This window comes from Tamandua tetradactyla, chromosome 21 (assembly GCF_023851605.1).
Source record: "Tamandua tetradactyla isolate mTamTet1 chromosome 21, mTamTet1.pri, whole genome shotgun sequence".
NCBI classification, from domain to species: Eukaryota; Metazoa; Chordata; class Mammalia; order Pilosa; family Myrmecophagidae; genus Tamandua; species Tamandua tetradactyla.
The window spans coordinates 720,622-741,021 of NC_135347.1; the positions used below are offsets into that span (position 1 = coordinate 720,622).

General features: G+C 37.0%; 1 protein-coding gene and 1 pseudogene across 2 annotated transcripts in view; both read right to left on the minus strand.

Annotated features, from left to right (window-relative positions):
- Window positions 1-20,400, minus strand: part of LMNB1 (lamin B1) — a 73,428-nt gene that overhangs the window by 23,628 nt on the left and 29,400 nt on the right. For both annotated transcript variants that reach the window (XM_077138773.1, XM_077138774.1), the window contains exons 2-5: window positions 12,514-12,670; window positions 11,838-11,963; window positions 6,030-6,200; window positions 4,120-4,245 (exon numbers count right to left, since the gene is read on the minus strand). In XM_077138773.1, coding sequence (XP_076994888.1) covers window positions 4,120-4,245; window positions 6,030-6,200; window positions 11,838-11,963; window positions 12,514-12,670 — 580 coding nt within the window. The remainder of the gene's footprint in view (window positions 1-4,119; window positions 4,246-6,029; window positions 6,201-11,837; window positions 11,964-12,513; window positions 12,671-20,400) is intronic.
- Window positions 1,085-3,091, minus strand: LOC143665234 (transcription initiation factor IIA subunit 2 pseudogene; annotated as a pseudogene).

A 20,400-nucleotide genomic window follows, 5' to 3' on the forward strand; every position in this document is an offset into this window, starting at 1 on the left:
GCAAGGGGGCAGTATAAGATCTGGCGTGCAGATGAGCCTGTCAAGGGACAGGGTCATGCCAGGCAGGAGAAAAGGCTCAGGGCTGGAACTTGCCTGGGGCTGGGAGGTTCCGGGTCACTGGTGGGAGGGAAGTGGCTGCCTGGAATGGCCTAGTCTCCCTGGGGACGGCTAAGCCACCTGACCAGCTGGAGACAGGCAGGGTGACCCTAAGGCCAACAGGGATCAGGGCTAATTAGAAGCAGCCCCTTGACCATTTGAGCCTCTTTTTCTTCCTGCGAAGAAGGGTGCAGTGAGCTCTCTTCTTCATTTGCTTCCCCTAAACACAGGCAGGTCTCTCTCCAGCCAACACAATAAGCCATCTCACCACCACCCTCCCCCTGTCTACGTGGGACATGACTCCCAGGGGTGTGGACCTTCCTGGCAACGTGGGACAGAAATCCTAGAATGAGCTGAGACTCAGCATCAAGGGATTGAGAAAACCTTCTCGACCAAAAGGGGGAAGAGTGAAATGAGACAAAGTGGCAATGGCTGAGAGATTCCAAACAGAGTCAAGAGGTTATCCTGGAGGTTATTCTTATGCATTCAGTAGGTATCATCTTGTTATTCAAGATGTAATGGAGAGGCTGGAGGGAACTGCCTGAAAATGTAGAGCTGTGTTCCAGTCGCCATGTTTCTTGAGGATGATTGAATAATGATACAGCTTTCACAATGTGACTGTGTGATTGTGAAAACCTTGGTCTGATGCTCCTTTTATCTACCTTGTCAACAAAGGAGTAGAACATATGGAATAAAAATAAATAATAGGGGGAAAAAATGTTAAAATAAATTTAGTTTGAAAGGCTACTGATCAATGATGGCCAGGAGTAAGGGGGTATGGTAGGCATAATTGTGGGGTTTTTTTTCTGTTTTCGTTTTATTTCTTTTTCTATTGTCTTTTTATTTCTTTCTCTGAATGTATGCAAATGTTCTAAGAAACGATGAATATGCAACAAAATGATGATTTTGTGAAAAAAAAAAAAAGAATGATATCATCCATATCTTAAGACATCAACTTCTATGTGAGACTAAAGGGAGAGATGTTTATTTGGTAGAAAATTTATATTTTGGGTACGGCATTTTCTAATTTAACTTTTACAGTCTGTTTAGGTGAACACCATAAGTACATGGAATCTTGGAAAGGGCATGAGATTTTGTTGGTTTGTCCAGGTTATTGTGACGACCAGACAAATCCCACAGTGATTCAGACAGTGAATAAAGACGTATTTGCAGGTTCCCCTTAGGGGAAAGCAGAGAAAGGGGGAAAGATTCAATTTCCCACTTGGAGAATTTCTGATATTTTTGCAAGCAATGGGAACAACCAAATCAATAGGCCGAGCCCCTGATCCTGGGGCTCACCCCCATGAAACTTACTCCTGCAAAAGATAGGCTAAGCCTACTTAAAATTAGGCCTAAAAGTCACTCCCAGAGAACTTCTTTTATTGCTCAGATGAGACCTCTCTCTCTCAGCTGACACAGCAGGTGAACTCACTGCCTTCCCCACCTACATGGGACATGACTCCCAGGGGTGTAAATCTCCCTGACAACATGGGACAAAAATCCTGGGATGAGCTAGGACCAGGCATCAAGGGATTGAAAAAACCTTCTTGCCCATAAGGGAGAAGAGAGAAATGAGAAAAAATAAAGTGTCAGTGGCTGAGAGATTTCAGAGTCAAGAGGTTATCCTGGAGGTTATTCTTATGCATTATATAGATATCCCTTTTCAGTTTATGGTGTACTTGAATGGCCAAAGGGAAGTACCTAAAACTGTAGAACTGTGTTCCAGTAACTTTGTCCTTGAAGATGATTACAAGAAGATACAACGTTTACAACGTGACTGTGTGACTGTGAAAACCTTGTGTCTGATGTTCCCTTTATCTAGGGTATTCTGCATTGCTAGAATAAATTAAAAAGTCTTTTCTATGCTTCTCTTCAAAAAACGATGAATAAAAAGCCATTTCTTCCTATTCATTCTGTAGTATTGCAGCCAGCATTTTTCGCATCACAGACTACAATTTTCACTTTATCCACTTTAATAAGCTCTGTCACCTCTCTGAATTCAACATCATTCAAAAGAAAAGTCCACACATTATTGCAAAATCTGTACATATGTAGTGAGCCCTTGAAATTGACTGTATTCCAGACCCTTTGAGCCAATGCTGAATTTATAGCCTTATCAAGCGGAAGTAGAATTTGAAGGGCACGTTGAGGGGCGATCTGTTTAGACTGTATTAGATCACCCAGGTTCTCTTAAAAACTGCTTCCCAAGTAGCATTTCTGTATAACTGATATGCCATGGCTTTGGAGGAAGAAACTGTTTTTCTTCTACAGGCTGGCATTAATGTCCTGTGGAGAAGGCGCTTCCCACCATGGAGCAGACAGAAGTTTGGCAGAAGGTACCTACTTCGCTGACCACCTTGGTATGTTGCTTTGTCAATAAAAATATTTAAAAAGAAAATTCAGCTACAAAATGAAGTTTCACAGTCTACTCTACTTGACCATAGGTATATCTCAGGCTCCTCATCTGTAAAATGAAGATTAACCTCAAAAAAAAAAAATTTGTACCAAATAGTCAAGTGAATTAAGCAATAGCCAAGAAAAAAAGTAAAGTTAATTTGGAGGAAGGCAATAACTAGAATATGATTTATTAACTGGAGAAAAGTAGTAAATATCAACTCATTCTAAGAACAGAGAGGCCTATTTTTAGAAAGTACCCATTAAAACAGCACAGTGGAAATAAACGTTATTTGTTAAACTCCTATAGAAAATCTTTGAAGAAAGTGAGGTATAAAGGGAAAGAAACAAAATTCATTTATCAGCCTGAAGCCTCTGGACAAATCATTACAGTCACCTAGTTCTTGGGTCAGTGAAGGACCTCCAAGGTTCTTCCAGCTCCACTGTCACACGAAAACTCTAAAACAACCGTCAGGAGACAGTGTGGGCCACTGATTGGACACCAGGTATGGAATGTTTGTATGTCAAGAATGTTTATATATTTGTACGCTGTTCAATCAATAAAAATATATTTTTTTAAATCAGGACAAAATAGGTTTAATATAATTTAAAAATAAACATTGTGAGTAATATACCCAAGACAGGCAATGTAAAATTTAGCCTCTATTTTAAATTTTTTTACATTACTCTATTATATATAATTCATTTCATGCTGTTTTCTAAATTCCTACAACTTCAGCTGTATAATTAGAAAAGATTTTACTAAAAAAATTAAAAGGGACCGCATCAAGAGTAAAGTAAAATAAATTTTATCATTACATGGAAAGTTAAAAAAAAAATTAAGATTTCCATCCTTAAGGAAAACAGAAAGGGAAGTCACTTCCTAAGGAATTAAGGTGGGCAGTAAATTATTACAGTATTTAGTTGAACACTTATCCAATTGTACATGTACTCTGTGTGTGTGTGTCAACATCGCCCTTAGGCTGAAAACTGATTTCAGGCCGTGCCCACGTATGCTCAAGCTGCACCCAGAGCACACCACCACAACCTTGTGGACACCCAGTCTCCACACTGAGTAATTCAGTAGTACTACACCTACGGGACAAGTGATAAGTCATTAAATTCTCAGCTCAGAAATTAATGCTACTTCCCAAGATCCTAATTACTAAGTAGCTTAAGCACTAAGAGAATTTATCTAGAAACACAAAGTATTCGCCACCCACAAGGAATTTTTGCATATTTTCTTCATTATGGTTTCCACACATGATAAAAAAAAATAAAAGGAATGTGTTGGGAACAACACTCTGGAGCTGAGTGCTACTGGATAGGCAAGAACGCCTGGGTCTAAAGGTAAGGCCAATGACTGAACTAGCAGGCTGCTTCCCCAAAGGCAAGTCCCTTGGCTCTAGGTGATTAATTAGGAAAAATAATATTGGCTCAGAGGATGTTTATACAACGCAATTTAAGAAACTTTGGTGAAAGTGCTGTGGAAACCAACCCACATGGCATCATCACTGGCAAATAGAGGGAGGAGTGCCACCAGGCAGAGCCAAGCAGGTAGACGACTGCTGGTTGAAGGCAGCCTCTAAGTTCAACATCAATTCTTCTTAGGGGAAGATGCCTGCTTACCTCTTTCTGTAGATTAGAAAGCTGAGATGAAAGGCTCTCAATTCTCATACGACTCTCCATCAGTTCTTCCCTGGCACTATTGACAGTAGAAGTATTCATCTCTGAGGACAGTCTGGCATTCTCAAGCTAAAACAACAAGCAAGCTATGGTCAGTCTTATCTGGTCAATTACAGCCAACAAATGAGGAAGCATGACTCACCTAAAGATATTTCAAACAAAAGTCTGCTGGTAAATAGTTGATGAAACGCAGGAAAATCATCATGAAGTTTGCTGACGTGGTATGAATTACCTTAAGTCTGTTCAAAATGAAAGCTCACAGAGAAATAGATTAAAGCACGGGTTGCCAAGAGTGGGAAGCAAAGGCCATGGGAAGTTAACGCAGAATGAGAGTGAGGTTTCTCCTTGGGGTGAAGGGAAAGTTCTGATATCAGACGGTGGTTGACAGTATTGCGACATTGTGAATACCACTGAATTAGTATGCCTGAGAGGGGTTAAGATTTATGTATATTACCACAATTAAATAAAAAAAAAAAAAAAAAGAAAGAAAAGAAATCAAAGTGATAATCACCATTAGATTCAATACTTAATCCTGGGTGGGATCTAAGAATGGAGGGGGAAAAGGTTGAAAGGACAATACTGAAATAAAAACTTAGAGTACAGACTATAAGCTCTTGTTAAATTTCTTGAACCTGATAATGTGTAATGCACTTACGGTGATTACAAAATACCCTTGTTCTTAGGAAATGTACATGGAGATTATGTATTCAAAGAGTATGATGTGTATATCCTGCTCTCAAATGTTCTGAAAACAGATGCATAGTTAGATTGATACAGACAGATGGATGGACAGAATGAGGCAAAGGTGGCAAAATATTAAAACTGGTTGATCTGGGTATCAGGCAGGGGGAGTATGTTGAAGTTCTCTGGGATTTACATTATTTTCGTCCTTTAAGTTTGAAATTATTTCAAAATAGAAAGTTAAAAAAAAAAAAGTCTGTCCAACTTTTAGAGTCAATTCCTAATGCATGAGCTTTAACAATGCTAACACATCTGGGTCTTTAACCAAAGTTTATTACTACATTACTTCATCCATTAAATCTTTCAAGTCTCAGGTAAAACCACTAATAAGGAAATTGGATCATAGGAATTTGACTATAGTGATGTATGTTGCAAAATAAACCACACATCCCTAACTTAGCAAATCCAATATAGAGTATAAAGCAAAAGCAGAAAGGAGTAATTTATTGATTACTTCAAACCAGATAGAAATTGATATCTTCCTCTGGGAAGCAGAAATAGCTCCTCAAATAGAAACGATACCCTATTTCTCCAAAGGCCGTAACATTCTATTCTATATGTTCTCAGGCAAATGTTTTAAATATACCATCTCTCTCTGGATCCATCTGAAGCCGCAGTGTATGTGACTGATCCTTACTTTAGCTCCTTCACTGCCTAGGAAAATGCCTCAACTGAACGTATCGTTAAAAAGATCTCTCATTGTCACCAGGCGATTATTACTCATAAGATGAATTAAAGCAACAAGAGCAGCTCAAGGCCTTGCAATGAAACTCATTTTCAAGACTGCCAGTGGCCCTAATTTCCTAAGCCTTCCACTAATAACTCTCTTAATAAAATCATATAACACTTAACATACTAGGGTAAAATCATTTACTAGTAAAGCAAGAACTAGGTGATTATTTTATGAATTTCTGCATGGCCTACTAACACTTGTAAAATTTCTATAATAGTTTATAAATGAACAGCAGAAGAAGGACTATCAAAATTTTTAAAGGAATTCATTTCCTAAATTAATGGTGACTAGGGAAATAAAACACCTTTGCATGCTGCTCTCCACGAGGACTGCAAAGTCCTGACTTTACGCAAAGATGCTCGGGTGGCGGGCGACTGACCTTGGCGTGGTAAGTCTGCTCAAGCTCCTCCTTGTACAGCTTCACCTGGGCATCATGCTGCTCTCGCATCTCCTGCAGGGCTTGGGCCAGCTTGTACTCGTACTCAATCTGGCGCCCAGAGTCCACTTCCACCAGGCGCGTCTCATGCTTCCTTCTGGTCTCATTTATCTCCTGGGAAAGAGAAACGATACAAAAACCAGAGCTTACCATGGCTGCATTGCTACAAGTGTGAGGGGCTTCAGGGTCATCTGAAGTTCTACACGCAAACCCTGATGTCTGTCCTGGGCAGGCATGTGAATTTGTCGGAGAAGAACGTCTTAGTTTTCAGGTGAAAAGATTCTGAAACAGGACTGATGGCACGAATGGTGGCATCTTGAGCCCTAGGACCTTCTGTTTCTTCTAAGCAGTAAAGCTATTTTTTAGTTTTGGAGGCAAGGAATGTTTTAGATGATTTACTACAGCACTGCGCAAAAATGGATAACTATGTACATGGAACTGTAACTGTTTTCCTAAATTCTTTTATGATAATTCTAAGAATACCTGTACAAACAATTCACATGGAAAAGGTAAAGTCAGTCAGAACAACTTCAAGTAGAAGATTAGTGCACAATAAAACTATTTTTTTAAATACACTAGGATGCAATAGGTAGAGCAAGCTAATTTACAAGGCTTCTTTTAACAGCTGGTGTTAAATCTATCACTATCGATTCATAAAGGATCCTACGAACTTTACCTGACTGATTAATACATATTACATTCACTAAAAAAGAATAGAAATAGTTGGCATGATCCTTCACTCCTTGTTTTAAGGAACTGTCTATACTGGAATGGGGTAATCTGTGGCTACAAACCCAAGTTCTAAATTTCCTTTTAAACATCTAGTTATGAAAATACAACACTCTGTCTTTCATGGCAATAATTAAACAGGCCACAAGAGGGGGACATATGCCAGGCAAGTTCTCGTTTCTGTATTTTAATAGTGCATTCATTTTTCTCTAACTTGCAGAGAAAAAGGCACTCGACAGAATCTGAAGACCAGGGTTAAATTCCAGTTCTGCTATTAACCTCCCTGAGCTCTTACCCATCTACTAATGGTGAGCTTATCTACCTCCCACCTTATTCTTCCTTTCTCCTTCCTCTTTTCTTTCCTCCTTCACTGTTCGTAAAAGAACTTAGTTATACCTAATGAACAGAACTATCATCACTGTAAAAAAAAAAACAGAAAAGACAATGAAAGAAATGTTTTATAATAAATTCTAAAAAAGCCAAACACAAAAAGACAATTTAATTTTAAACATGGGAAAAGGACTTGAAATAGATATTTCTCAAAAAAAAAAAAACATAAGCAAATGGCCTAAAAACTCTTGAAAAGGTGCTCAACATCATTATGGCCATTGGCGAAACACAAATCAAAACCATGATGAGATACCACTTCACGCCCACTAGAACCACTACTGTTAAAAAAGAAAAAAGTAAATAGGTGTTGGAGAGGGTACAGAGAAGAACCCTCATAATGTAAAATGGTGCAGCCACTATGGAACATCTGGCAGTTCCCCAAAGTTAAGCACAGAATTACCACATGACCCAGCAATCCCATCTCTAGATATACAACAAAAGAACTGAAAGCAGGGACTAGCAATGCACGTACACCGATGCTCAAAGCAGCATTGTTCATTCTGGCCAAATGGTTGATGCAACCCAAGGGCCATCAACATGAACAGGTGAATAAAATATGGTACATACACTTAATGGAATATTATTCAGCTGTAAAAAAGGAACAAAGTTCTGATACTGCTACAGTTGAAGACATGAGGAGAAATATTATTTCACTCATGAAATAGTCTAGAATATGCAAATTCATAGGAGCAGAAGGTTGATTAGAGGTTATGGGGACAGAGAGAAGATGGGGAGTTTAATGCTCAGTGGGTGTAGAGTTTCAACTTGGAGCAATGAAAAGACATTGGTAATAGATAGCAAATGATGGCCCACACGGTGAACATAATTAATGCCAATCAGTTGTATACCTGAAAGTCGTTAAAGTGGGAAATTTTATGCTCTAAAAATGTCTCCACGATGAAAATTATAAAAAAGGAAAAGGCAAAAGCTAAAAGTTAAAAGATCCCATCCAAACACTCTAAAAATATTCAATTATTTTTACATGTACCATTTTTCATTTATTATTTTATGTAGAACCTGTGACCTTACAAAGAAAAAACATTACCTTACCCCAGGTTTAAAGGTGCAGTATAAAGATACAGGAGTTCACACTGAACATCAAAACAGACAGTTTTAACAAAATGTAAAAAAAAAAGATAAGTCAACTTCATATAAAAATAATTGATTTACTACAACAAAACTGTTACTGTTAGCAATTATATTGGCAGCATTCACTATAGTTTATAAAGATCTTTTATAAACAATATTTTACTTTGATCCTCACCACCCCTTGAATTAAAAAAACTAGGATCAGTATTTCATTTTTAAGTGAAAAAATTCACTCAAGAGTTGTCTAAATTCCATTTGTCCAGTGTACTGGGCACCAGCAATAAATAAATTGCTATTAAAAATGTTCAAATTTTTATTACATTTTCTTCCCCAGTTAAAAAAATTTTTCCAACCACTACAATGAATTCCTGTTTTTGAGCCATTGTTACTTTGTCACTGTTTTCAAAATTATACTGCTTCTACAAGGACACCGAAGCCACCACTGTTACTCAACACTGAACTGGAAGTTCTAGCTAGAACAATTAGGCAAGAAAAACAAATAAAAGGCACCTAAAATGGGAAGGAAAATAAAACTTCCACTATTTGCAGGCAGTATGATCCTATACAGAGAAAGCACTAAAAAATATACAACAAAGCTACTAGAGTAATAAATTCAGCAAAGTGAGAGGAAGAAGATTAACATACAAAACTCAGTTGTGCTTCAATACATTAGTAATGAACAATCTGAGGAAGAAATTAAGAAAAAAGTTCCATTTACAGTTGCAAAAGGAATAAAATATTTAAGACTAAAGTTAACCAAAGATGTAGAGGACTTAAACTCAGAAAACTGCAAAACACTGTTAAAAGAAATCAAAGATGACCTAAATAAATGAAAGGACAATCAATGCTCATCGGTTAGAAGGCTGAATATTGTCAAATGTCAATTCTACCCAAAACAATTTACAAATTCAATGCAATGCCAATAAAAATTCCAAAAGCCTTCTCTGCAGAAACAGAAAAGCCAAAAGCATATCTTAAAAAATCATGTTGGAGAACTCACACTTCCCAATTTTATTACAAAGGTACAGTGGTCAAGGGCTCAGTGGCAGAGTTCACGCCTGCCATGCCGGAGACCTGGGTTCAATTCCCAGTGCCTGCCCATGCCAAAAAAAAAAGTAAAGATACAGTGGTCAAATAGCATGGAAATGACACAAAGATAGAAACAGAATCAAATCGACAGTTCTGAAATAGACTTTCACAGCTATGGCCAATTGATTTTTTAAAGGGTGACTAGTCCACACAATAGGGAAAGAATAGTTTCGTCAACAAATGGTGCTGGAAGAACTGGATATCCATAGGCAAAAGAATGAATTGGGTCCCTTATCTCACACCATAAAATTTAACTCTAAAATGGATCAAAGACTTAAAAAAAAAACAAAACAGGACTATAAAAGTCCTATAAGAAAACGTAAGAAGTATCTTCAGGACCTTATGTTAGGCAATGGGTTCTTAGATCTTACGCTAAAAACACAAACCACACAAGCAACAACAACAAAAAGATAAATGGAAACTCAACAAAATTCAAAACCTTTGTTCATCAAAGGACTCCACTAAGAAAGCAAAAAGATAACCTACAGAATGGGAAAAAATAAAGCCACATATCCGATAAAAGTTTAATTTCCAAAATCTATAAAGAAATTCTACAAACTCAACAACAAGAACACACACAACCCAATCAAAACTGATCATGAGATTTGAATAGACATTTCTCCAAATGGTCAAAAATCACATGAAAAGATGTATCAACATCATTACTCATTAGGGAAATGCAAATCAAAATCACAAGATACCTCTTCACACCCACTAGGATACTCATATTGAAAAAACGAAAAATAACAAGTGTTGGAGAGAATGCAGATAAATAGTAACACTCATTTATTGCTGGTGGGAATGTAAAATGGTGCAGTTGCTGTGGAAAACAGTTAACAGTTCCTCAGAAAGTTAAATACACAATTACCATGTAACCCAGCAATCCTATTTCTAGATATATACTAAAATTATTGAAAGCAGAGATTCAAACAGATATTTTCCCACTGAAGTTCACAGCAACATTATTCACAATTGACAAATGATGGAAGCAACCCAAGTATCCATCCACAGATGGATATGCAAAATATGTGAAATGCTATGCAGCCATGAAAAGGAACAAGGTTCTAATCACTGGACAACGGAAATCTTGAAGACATCTTGTTGCGTAAAATAAGCCAGACACAAAAGACAAATTTGTATGACCTCACTGATATGGAATAATTAGAATAAGTAAATTCACAGTGTCAGAAACTAGAATACTGGTTACCAGGTACTAGAGAGAGCTATGCAATGGAAATTAAAGCTCAACTGGTACAGAATTTCTGTGGAGGTGATAGAAAAGTTATGATAATGGGTGATGGTGACAGAAGCAAAACATTGTGAATGTAATTAATACCTCTGAATTATATATCTAAATATGGTTAAAGGGGGGAAATTTTAGTTACATGTTACTAAAATAAAAATTTTAAAAAGAGAATACATAGGGTGCTGCGACAGTGGCTCAGTGGCAGAATTTCCGCCTGCCAAGCCAGAGACCAGGGTTCGATTTCCAGTACCTGTCCATGTGAAAAAAAAAAAGAATACACAAATGTAATGTGGGAAAAAAATTTAACTTTATATTCTCCACCCTCTTCAATAATGAGGAAACAGACATTCATTTCCCTTTATTCAATTTTATTAGTTCCTCCATTTGGCAACAAACTGTCCCTCCAGTAAGAAGTAACAAAAGCAGCTTGGTCTTGCAATTGACTTTTAAAAACTTCCATGTATACCCATAAGTGCCATGGATAGTCAGCCTCCAAGATGCCCAATGGTTGCTGCCTCTTGGTTTTCACACGCTTGTGTAACCAATCCCCTTCCACACCATATCAGGGTTGTTCTGTGTCACCCATACAATGCAGTAGAAATGATGATACACAACCCCTATAACTAGCCAACAGAAGATACTGCAGCCTCTGTGCTAGTCGCTTTCTCTCTCTCATCACACTCTTGAGGGGTGCCATATCACGAACAGCCCTACAGAGAAAAGCCCACGTGGCAAGGCTCTGATGACCCCTGCCCACAGCCATGAATGAGTATGGAAGTACTGTCTCCAGCCCCACTTGAAAGACTGACTGCAACACCATGAGAGCCCCCGAAACAGAACCAACTAGTTAAGTAGTCTCATATTCCTGACCTTCAGAAATTGTGAAATAATAAAGGTCTGTTGTTTTTAAGTTGCTAAATTTTGGAGGAAGTTGTAAGGCAGCAACAGTAAGCTGTGAACCAAGCCTTTTTAAGTTAGATGGAGGTGAAATCACATCTGTTTATCACAACAGCCTGAGTTCTTAGATGCAGCCTTTTAGCAGCAGTACCTTGAATAATTTATCAACAAAATTTGTCCCTTCCCAAAATTTCAACTTTTTATCCGAAATCTTTTTTGTGAGAAAAAACTCGTAAATAAAATATAGTTTTTCAATAACAAAGTATTTTAGGTCCCCTCCATTCCTTAAGAGTAAAATTATATCGAGTTACCTCCTCATACATGTTTTTACGAAACTCTAAATCCTCGGTAAGACTCTGGCAGCGATTCTCCAAATCCACTTTAAGTAAAGTTTCATCTGCTAGCTGTTTCTTGGCAGCAGCTAAGGAAGCTTCCAACTGGAAAAAGAAAAAGATTTGTGATAAAAAAATTACAGTAAGTAATCATTTAATAATGAATTTAAGATACTTAGGAATCAAATCAAGTATTATAAAATCCCTATACATTTATCAACATAAGAGGGTACCTCATATTAACCTTTATCACAGAACTGCATTCTTAACTGCTGGTCCCACCCACAGGGTGCTATCCCAAATTAACTCTCAAATTAGATAATGGGCAATAGAAATTGGAACAGAGACCTATGATTCACTTTCAAAGTCAAACCAAAGATTTCACCTAGGCACTTCCATATTCTCCTTTGTGCAGAGCAGCATTATGGCATCTTCTCTTTTCCTACCTCTCATTTTGGTGCAATAATAAAGAGGCTTTGAGAACAAGTAAGTACTACAGAAGACGTGCATAACCTAATCACAACGATTGAGAGTTGACAATATTTTCCATATTCACTACCTGAAGATTCTTAATTAAGGGCAGCAGACACACACCCCTTAAGCAGAAGGGGCAATTAACCGGCCGGACGTGGCTCTTGAATAGAGTTTACCTTACCTGGGCAATCTGATCCTTCAGATCCTCCAAATCTCCTTCTAAACTTTTTTTGTCACCAAGTGCAGTGGCCAGAGCTGCATCTTTTGAATTCAGTGCTGCTTCATATTCTCGAAGTTTAATCTGGGCCCCATTAAGATCAGATTCTTTCTTAGCATAACTGAAATACATTTCAAAAGCCCAAGACATCAAGTTATACCCCTGGTTGAGGACTCCCTCCCTGCTTAAGGAAGAAACAAAAGAAGAGGCAATTTAATTAACCTACTAAAACTAGAGAAGCAATTCAGGAGACCTTGAGCTAGCTTTTGGTAGATACCTAATTTCTCCTCCAATGTCAAATGATTACTAATGACTCTGGGTCATTAGTAATGAGCAGCAATGTACCAGAATCCTGGTTGCCTCTGAGCATAAAACCATATCCTCGTTTTTCTATGGAAAGAGGCATTACATGTTTCATGAGAAGAGAATATTTTTGATGAAACGGAAATTTATTTTCTAAATACAATGCATATTATAAATTATAAACCAAGATGTACAGGAGATATCAAATCAAGATGTAAAGTGCAGTTAAATAAATGAAAATGAAGTTATTTTTAAGATAATTTTATAACTTGATGTATGACGCAGAAATTTCCTTGATATTACCCAAGAACTAATGACCCTAACCTTGCAAGCACCTTCCATTTCTTAAATGATTAATGACTGATTTTAGATTTCCCTTAAAAAAAAAAGAATCTTAAAAAAAAGAACCCCATATAAACACTGAGATGGTATAATCTAGGAATGCCTAGAGTGTATACTGATAGTGACCAAATGTACAAATTTTTAAATGTTTTGCATGAGGAAGAACAACGGAATGTCAATAACACAGGGTGTTGAAAATAGATGGTAATTAATATTTTAAAACTTTAACTTATATGTGAGACTAAAGCAAAAAATGTTTATTTGGTACAAAATTTATATTTCAACTAGTGCATTTCCTAATATAACTTATGTGAACAGCATAACACCATAAGTACATGGAAACTTGGGGCATGAGATTTTGCACGTTTGTCCAGAGTGCTGGCTCGATAAATCCCAGAAGGATTTGAACAGTGAATAAAAAACTACTTGCAAAGTCCCCTTGGAGGAATGGTGAGAAAAGGGGGAAATTCAACTTCCCCAAGTGGAGAATTCTTGATATTCTCACAAGCAGTGGGGACGACCAAAGCAATAGGTTGAGCCCCCAATCTTGGAGTTTGTTCATATGAAACTTAATCCCGCAAAGGATAGACTAAGCCTACTTAAAATTGGGCCTAAGAGTCACCCCCAGAGAACCTCTTTTGTTGCTCAGATGTGGCCTCTTTCTCAGCCAACACAATAAGCAAACTCACTGCCCTCCCCCTCTCCACGTGGAGCATGACTCCCAGGGGTATGGACCTTCTTGGCAACATGGGACAGAAATCCTAGAATGAGCTGGGACTCAGCACCAAGGGATTGAGAAAACCTTCTCAACCAAAAGGGGGAAGAGAGAAATGAGACAAAACAAAGTGTCAGTGGCTGAGAGATTCCAAACAGAATTGAGAGGTTATCCTGGAGGTTATTCTTATGCATCAAGTAGATATCATCTTGTTATTCAAGATGTAGTGGAGAGGCTGGAGGGAACTGCCTGAAAATGTAGAGCTGTGCTCCAGTAGCCATGTTTCCTGAAGATGACTGTATAATGAAGTAGCTTTCACAGTGTGACTGTGATTGTGGAAAACCTTGTGTCTGATGCTTCTTTTATCTACCTATGTACAAATGAGTAAAACATATGGATTAAAAATAATAGGGGGAACAAATGTTAAAATAAATTTAGTAGATTGAAATGCTAGTGATCAATGAAAAGGAGGGGTAAGGGATATGGTATGTATGAATTTTTTTTTCTGTTTTCTTTTTATTTCTTTTCCTGAATTGATGCAAATGTTCTAAGAAATGATCATGATGATGAATATACAACTATGTGATGAAAAAAAGTTCATATTGTATGTTGATTGGTTTTATTAATAAAAATTAAAAAAAAAAAAGAACCCCATAATAGCTTTTACAATGTGACTGTGTGCTTGTGAAAAACTTGTGTCTGATATTCCTTTTAGCTAGGGTATGGACAGATGAGTAAAAAGCATGGATAAAAAATAAACAAACAATAGAGGGAACAAAGGTTAAAGTAAATTGAGTAGATGGAAATTCTAGTGGTCAATAAGTGGGAGGGGTGAGGGGTATGGTCTGTATGAGGTTTTCTTTTTTTTTTTTGGTACCTAGAGCTGCAGGTGGAAACACGGAATTGAATGCAAAGTACAAAGGTTTTTCTTTTTTCTGGAGTGATGCAAATGTTCAAAAACATGATCATGATGATGAATACACAAATATGTGATTATATTAATATGTGATTATATTGTAAGCCATTGATTATACATCATGTATGGAGTGCTTGAGCATTAAGAATGTTTGTATGTTGTTTTATCAATAAAAATATTTTAAAAAAAGAATCCCATACAGTCATAAAATTTAGCAATAATACCTAGTTTATACAAGTGCTGGGTGCTAAAGCTGGGAATTCCAAAATAACAGAATCTATTATTTCATTCCACAATAAATGACCAGTGCTGGGCTAGGATACATATCATATACATATGATTCTGAAACAAAATTAGAGAGTATTACATGATACTTACAAAAGCTACTGACTTAAAATTATTTAACAGTTACAAAAACTTCTACTAAAACCACCTGTCAACTTTTAATCCCAGATCACAACAGTGCATCTCAGTCAGGTGCCTCATGGCAGGAGAGGGAACCTGCGCTTCCCAAGAACCAAATGGCACCCAAGAATTATATTTCAAAAAAAATCATGCCAATTGACAGGCTACTGTATATTCTGCCTATTTATTTGTCTTCATTGTTTCAATGGGTAACAATACATGCAAATGGTTCAAATTCAGAATGTTATATCTGAGTGAAATACACTATATAACATCTTATGGTGTATAGGAAATACATGACAAAATTACTGCAACAAAGCAGACCTAAATGAGTAGAAGATGGTGATTTCTTCAAAAAAACTAGGCCAGATTGTGATCAAGATAAAAAATGGTCTTTCATAAGTACATGGAATCTTGATTAGGGCATGACATTTTGTTGGTTTGTCCAGATTAGTGTGATACCCCAATATATACCAGAGTAATTAGGGCAGTGAATACAGAAGTATATGCAAGGTACCCTTGTGGTATCTTGCAAGGGACTGGGGAGAAAAAAGGAAATATTCAGCTTCCCCATTTGCAGAATTTCTGGTATTCTTGCAAGCAGTGAGAACAACCAAATCTATAGGCCAAGCCTTTGATCTTGGGGTTCGCCACTACGAATCTTATTTCTGCAAAGGATAGGCTAGACCTACTTAAAATTATGCATAAGAATCATCTCCAAAGAACCTCTTTTGTGGCTCAGATGTGACCTTTCTCTCTAAGCCATCTCAGCAGGTGAACACACTGCCCTCCCCCTATGGGGGACCTCATTCCCAGGAGATTTACAGTCAAGTAAATCAACAGGGACAGAACTCCAGGATGAGTCAGGACCTGGCATAAAGGGATTGAGAAAACCTTCCTGACCAAAAGAGGGAACAGAGAATTGAGATAAAATAAAGTTTCAGTGGCTGAGAGATTTCAGAGTTGAGAGGTTATCCTGGAGGTTATTCTTATGCATTATACAGATAATCTCTTTTTAGTTATGGTGTTTTGGAGTGGCTGGAGGGAAGTACCTGAAACAGCTGAGCTGTGTTCCAGTAGCCTTGATTCTTGAAGACCATTGTGTAATGGTATAACTTTTACAATGTGACTGTGTAATTGTGAAAACCTTGTGTCTGATGCTTCTTTTATCCAGGGTATGATGGAAAAATGAGGGGAAAAATATGGATAAAAATAAACAAATAATAGGAGGGACAGAAGGTAAAATAAATCGGGTAGATGGAAAAATACTAGTGGTCAATGAGAGGAAGGGAAAATACAGTGCGAGTTTTTTCTTTCTTTTTATTTCTTTTTCTGGAGTGGTCTAAAAAATGATCATGGTAATGAATACACAGCTATATGATGAAATTGTGAGCCAATGATATACACCATGTATGGACTGTATGTATAAGAAGATGTGTCAATAAGAATAAAGAATAAAAATAAAACAGACACACTCCACAAGGAGAGCGAGGGCAATTAGGCACAGCTGTTTGCATTCTGTTCATGTTTTAAAATACTGTAAGGTTCTTCTGAACAGCTAGCTGCCTGGTGACAGCAGAACACCACTCAACACTAGTGCAGTTATTCAAATAATTACCAAATAATTAAACTAGTTTCTGGGGCCCAGTTTATACCCAGTATTCAGAATCAACATAATCCTAATTTTCTAGCCATAGTCCAGACATTTAGAAAATAAACTTTATTTAGAACTTAGAGTAAAAGTTATTAATATGCTTAAACTAAACTCTTCTATCCTAGAACCAAATAATTACATGGCATATTTATGACCAAACTGCACATTAAGTATGCATTTGCTGCAAAATTCAGGTATCAACTTCAATGCTATCTTCAAATCATCTTCTCTTCCAAAGAGAAAAAGGATATGATCTACAATATTTTTACTGAAGAGCATTAATGAACTTCCCTGAAATTAAAATAAATATAATTTAATACACTTAAACTCCAGAAGTGTATGTGATCACAATTTTCATTAACAAGAGTCTCCTCTGGAACATGCCCAAAGACCAAGATGCTTTTGCACAAACTCAAAAGCTGCAAAACATTAATTTCTCATGACAATACAATTCTGCTACTACCTCAATAAACAGATCAGTTCAGTTAAATTAGCAAGAATCAACCAGAATAAATCAAACTCTAATTGAAATCAGATTAAAATTAGGAAAACTACTAAGTAAGACTGAAACTGAACCACAAAACCATTTCTTTGAACAAAAGAAATTTACTCTTACATAAACAGGCACAGGAGTGGGAAATAACTTTACAGGTTAAGAGCTAATAAAAAATGACATATTCAGTAAAAAAAAAAAAAAACACCACCACTTTATCAAGTACCTATCATGTGCTAGGCACTGATCTGGATACTGGAAACCAGCAGTGAACAAAATATTTTGTACCAAGTCCCTGGCATTATGAAAGGTACATTCTAGTGAGGAGGGGCACACAATAAACAAAGACATACATGTCAGGGCTAATCAGTAATTTAAAGAGCAACAAAACAGAACAAAGAACGTAGACATGGAAAGCAGAGGTGATGGTTTTAAAAATGTGTGAGCAGGAAGATTGATTCTGTGGCTGTAATTAATGCCAAATGTCATTATGCACACCAGAAAATCATTTTTCAATCTTATATTTTATTCAGCAACACAAATACTATATCAGTAATCATTTCATTGCTCCTATCTGGATAACATGTAACCCAAACTTATGTAAAAATAGTCTCCTATAAAAATGGTGATCATTAAGTCAATAATTATCTTGGAAGCGCCTACAGAGTCCTAGGAACTGTGCTCATAGTAGCAAACAAAACAGACACTAGCTCTGTCCACAAAGAGATTACATTCTCTAAGGAAGGCAACCAAGCATACAATTGTCAAACTGACAATCAAACTTGTCATGAACTTTTGTATAAAAAGTTAAACACACACTACTCCATTTTCATCAGATATCCAACTGAAACAGCAAAGGCACAAACTCACAATAAATAGAGCTAGAGAGGAAATATAATTTCGGAAGCTGGAAAACAGATGAATGAGTAAAAACGGACTTAGTCAACTGAAGAGCAATGAATCCTAAGCCAGATGCAGGGAAATCTGCGAAACAATCTAATGAATACTACAGATACTGTTGATACTAAGAGATACCATGGTACCCTGAAAGCAGAAAAACTAGTTGAAAATCTTTAAGAAGCAATGCTGGCCTCTCTCCCATTCCACTATGACAGAAGATAAAAGGTTTACTGACTCAGGAGTGTAAAGCAGAATCTCTGGCCTGGCAGAACACCTGGCACAACCAAAGGTAGCAGTTATATACTAAAAGCAGAGGAATCTGGTGGAGTTATACCTATGGAATGTTAGTATCCTCCAGGCCTCTCACCTCCCTCAGCTGGTAGTCCATGAGCAGCCAACCTATCCCCTCTGGGACAAGGGGGAAAACCCAAGAGAAAACACCTGAAGACACTGACATTGGGTGTTTCCAATGAATGGCCAAGCCAAATCATCCTACAATGAAGCCTAATCAAGAAGCCCCATTCATGCACAACTCTTCCTCTCAGATTTTTAGAATCCAAATTCTGAATCTAAGCAGAAAGCAGATGGGTCACCTGACATCTAGGAAAACCCTCAGGCTCTGTGATTTGGCTCAACCAAAGTCCATTATATCCTCCTAATTAGAAAGCTAAAAACTTAAATTTCCCAGACTCTCCTGCAGCTAGGACATCGAAAGAAAATTAGGTTCTGAAACTAGGTACATCCACAAGAGATTTCGAAGAAAGTGTCATAGCCACTTTCCTGACCCTTGCAGCAGTTTTTCTGCTGGCAAGCAGTCATTGAGAGCCACTGAGACCTGAAATTCTTTTATCCTAAGCCAGTACTCACCTATAACTGTAATTTTATGTAGTAAGTTTTGAAACCAGGAACTGTGAGTTCTCAAGACTTTGCTCTTTTTCAATATAGCTTTGGCTATCTAAGTCCCAAGCGTTTCCAAATGAAGTTTAGGATAAGCTTGTTAATTTCTGCAAAATAAGACAGCTAGGATTTTGCTAGAGATTGCATTGAATCTGTAGGTCAATTTAAGAAGTACTGCCATCTTAACAAATCTTCTGACCCACAAAACGCAGGATCTTTTTCCACATACTTAGGTCTTCTTTAATTTCTTTCAATGATATTTTGTAGTTTTTGGTGTAAAAGTCTTATACCTCATCTATTAAAATTATTCCTAAGTGTTTTCTCCTTTTGCTACTACTGTAAATGGAACTGTTTCCTCAATTTCATTTTCATATTGTTCATTGATAGTTTACAGAAATAAAACTGAGTTTTGTATATCAATCTCATATCCATCCTGCAGCCCTGCTGAACTTGTTTATTAGCTTTAAGAATTTTCTGTGTCTGTGGATTCCTTAACATTTTTTATATACCAGATTATGGAATCTGCAAAGAGATATTGGATTCACTTTATTCCTTTTATTACCTAACTTCTTTGGCTAGAACTTCCAGTACAATGCTGACTAGAAGTAGTGAGAGCAAACATTCTCATCCTTGTCTTGTTCCTGACCTTAGAGGGAAAGCATCCAGTCTTTCACCCTTGATAGGATGTCAACTGTGTAATTTTCATATATGCCTTATAGGAAGTTCCATTCTTCTCCTACTTTGTTGAATGTTTTTTTCATGTTGTACTTTGTCAAATGTGTTTTTCTGCAACTACTGACATAATCATGTGGATTTTGTTCTTCATTTTATTTTATTAACAGAGTATATTACATTTATTGATCTGCATATATTGAACCAACCTTGCATTCCTGGGATGAATACCACTTGATTATGATATATAATCCTTTTTATATGCTGCTTGATTAGGTCTGCTACTATTTTGTTAAAAGTTTCTGCATCTATACAAAAGGGATATTGGTCTGTGAAGTTTTTATGAAGTAGTGTTTCAATGTCCACTCACTGGATTCCTGGGTATCATAAGGCAGTTGTTTCAAAAGCAGCAGCAGTGGTAGCTTCCTGTTCCTAGATTGTAGCTATAGACTGCTTCTCAAATTCAGTGCTTTCAGTCAGTTTGAAGCTATTATGTACTCCAGAAAAGCAATGTCCTTTAATCCTCATTCAATACTGCTGGGTGGGACCTTTCT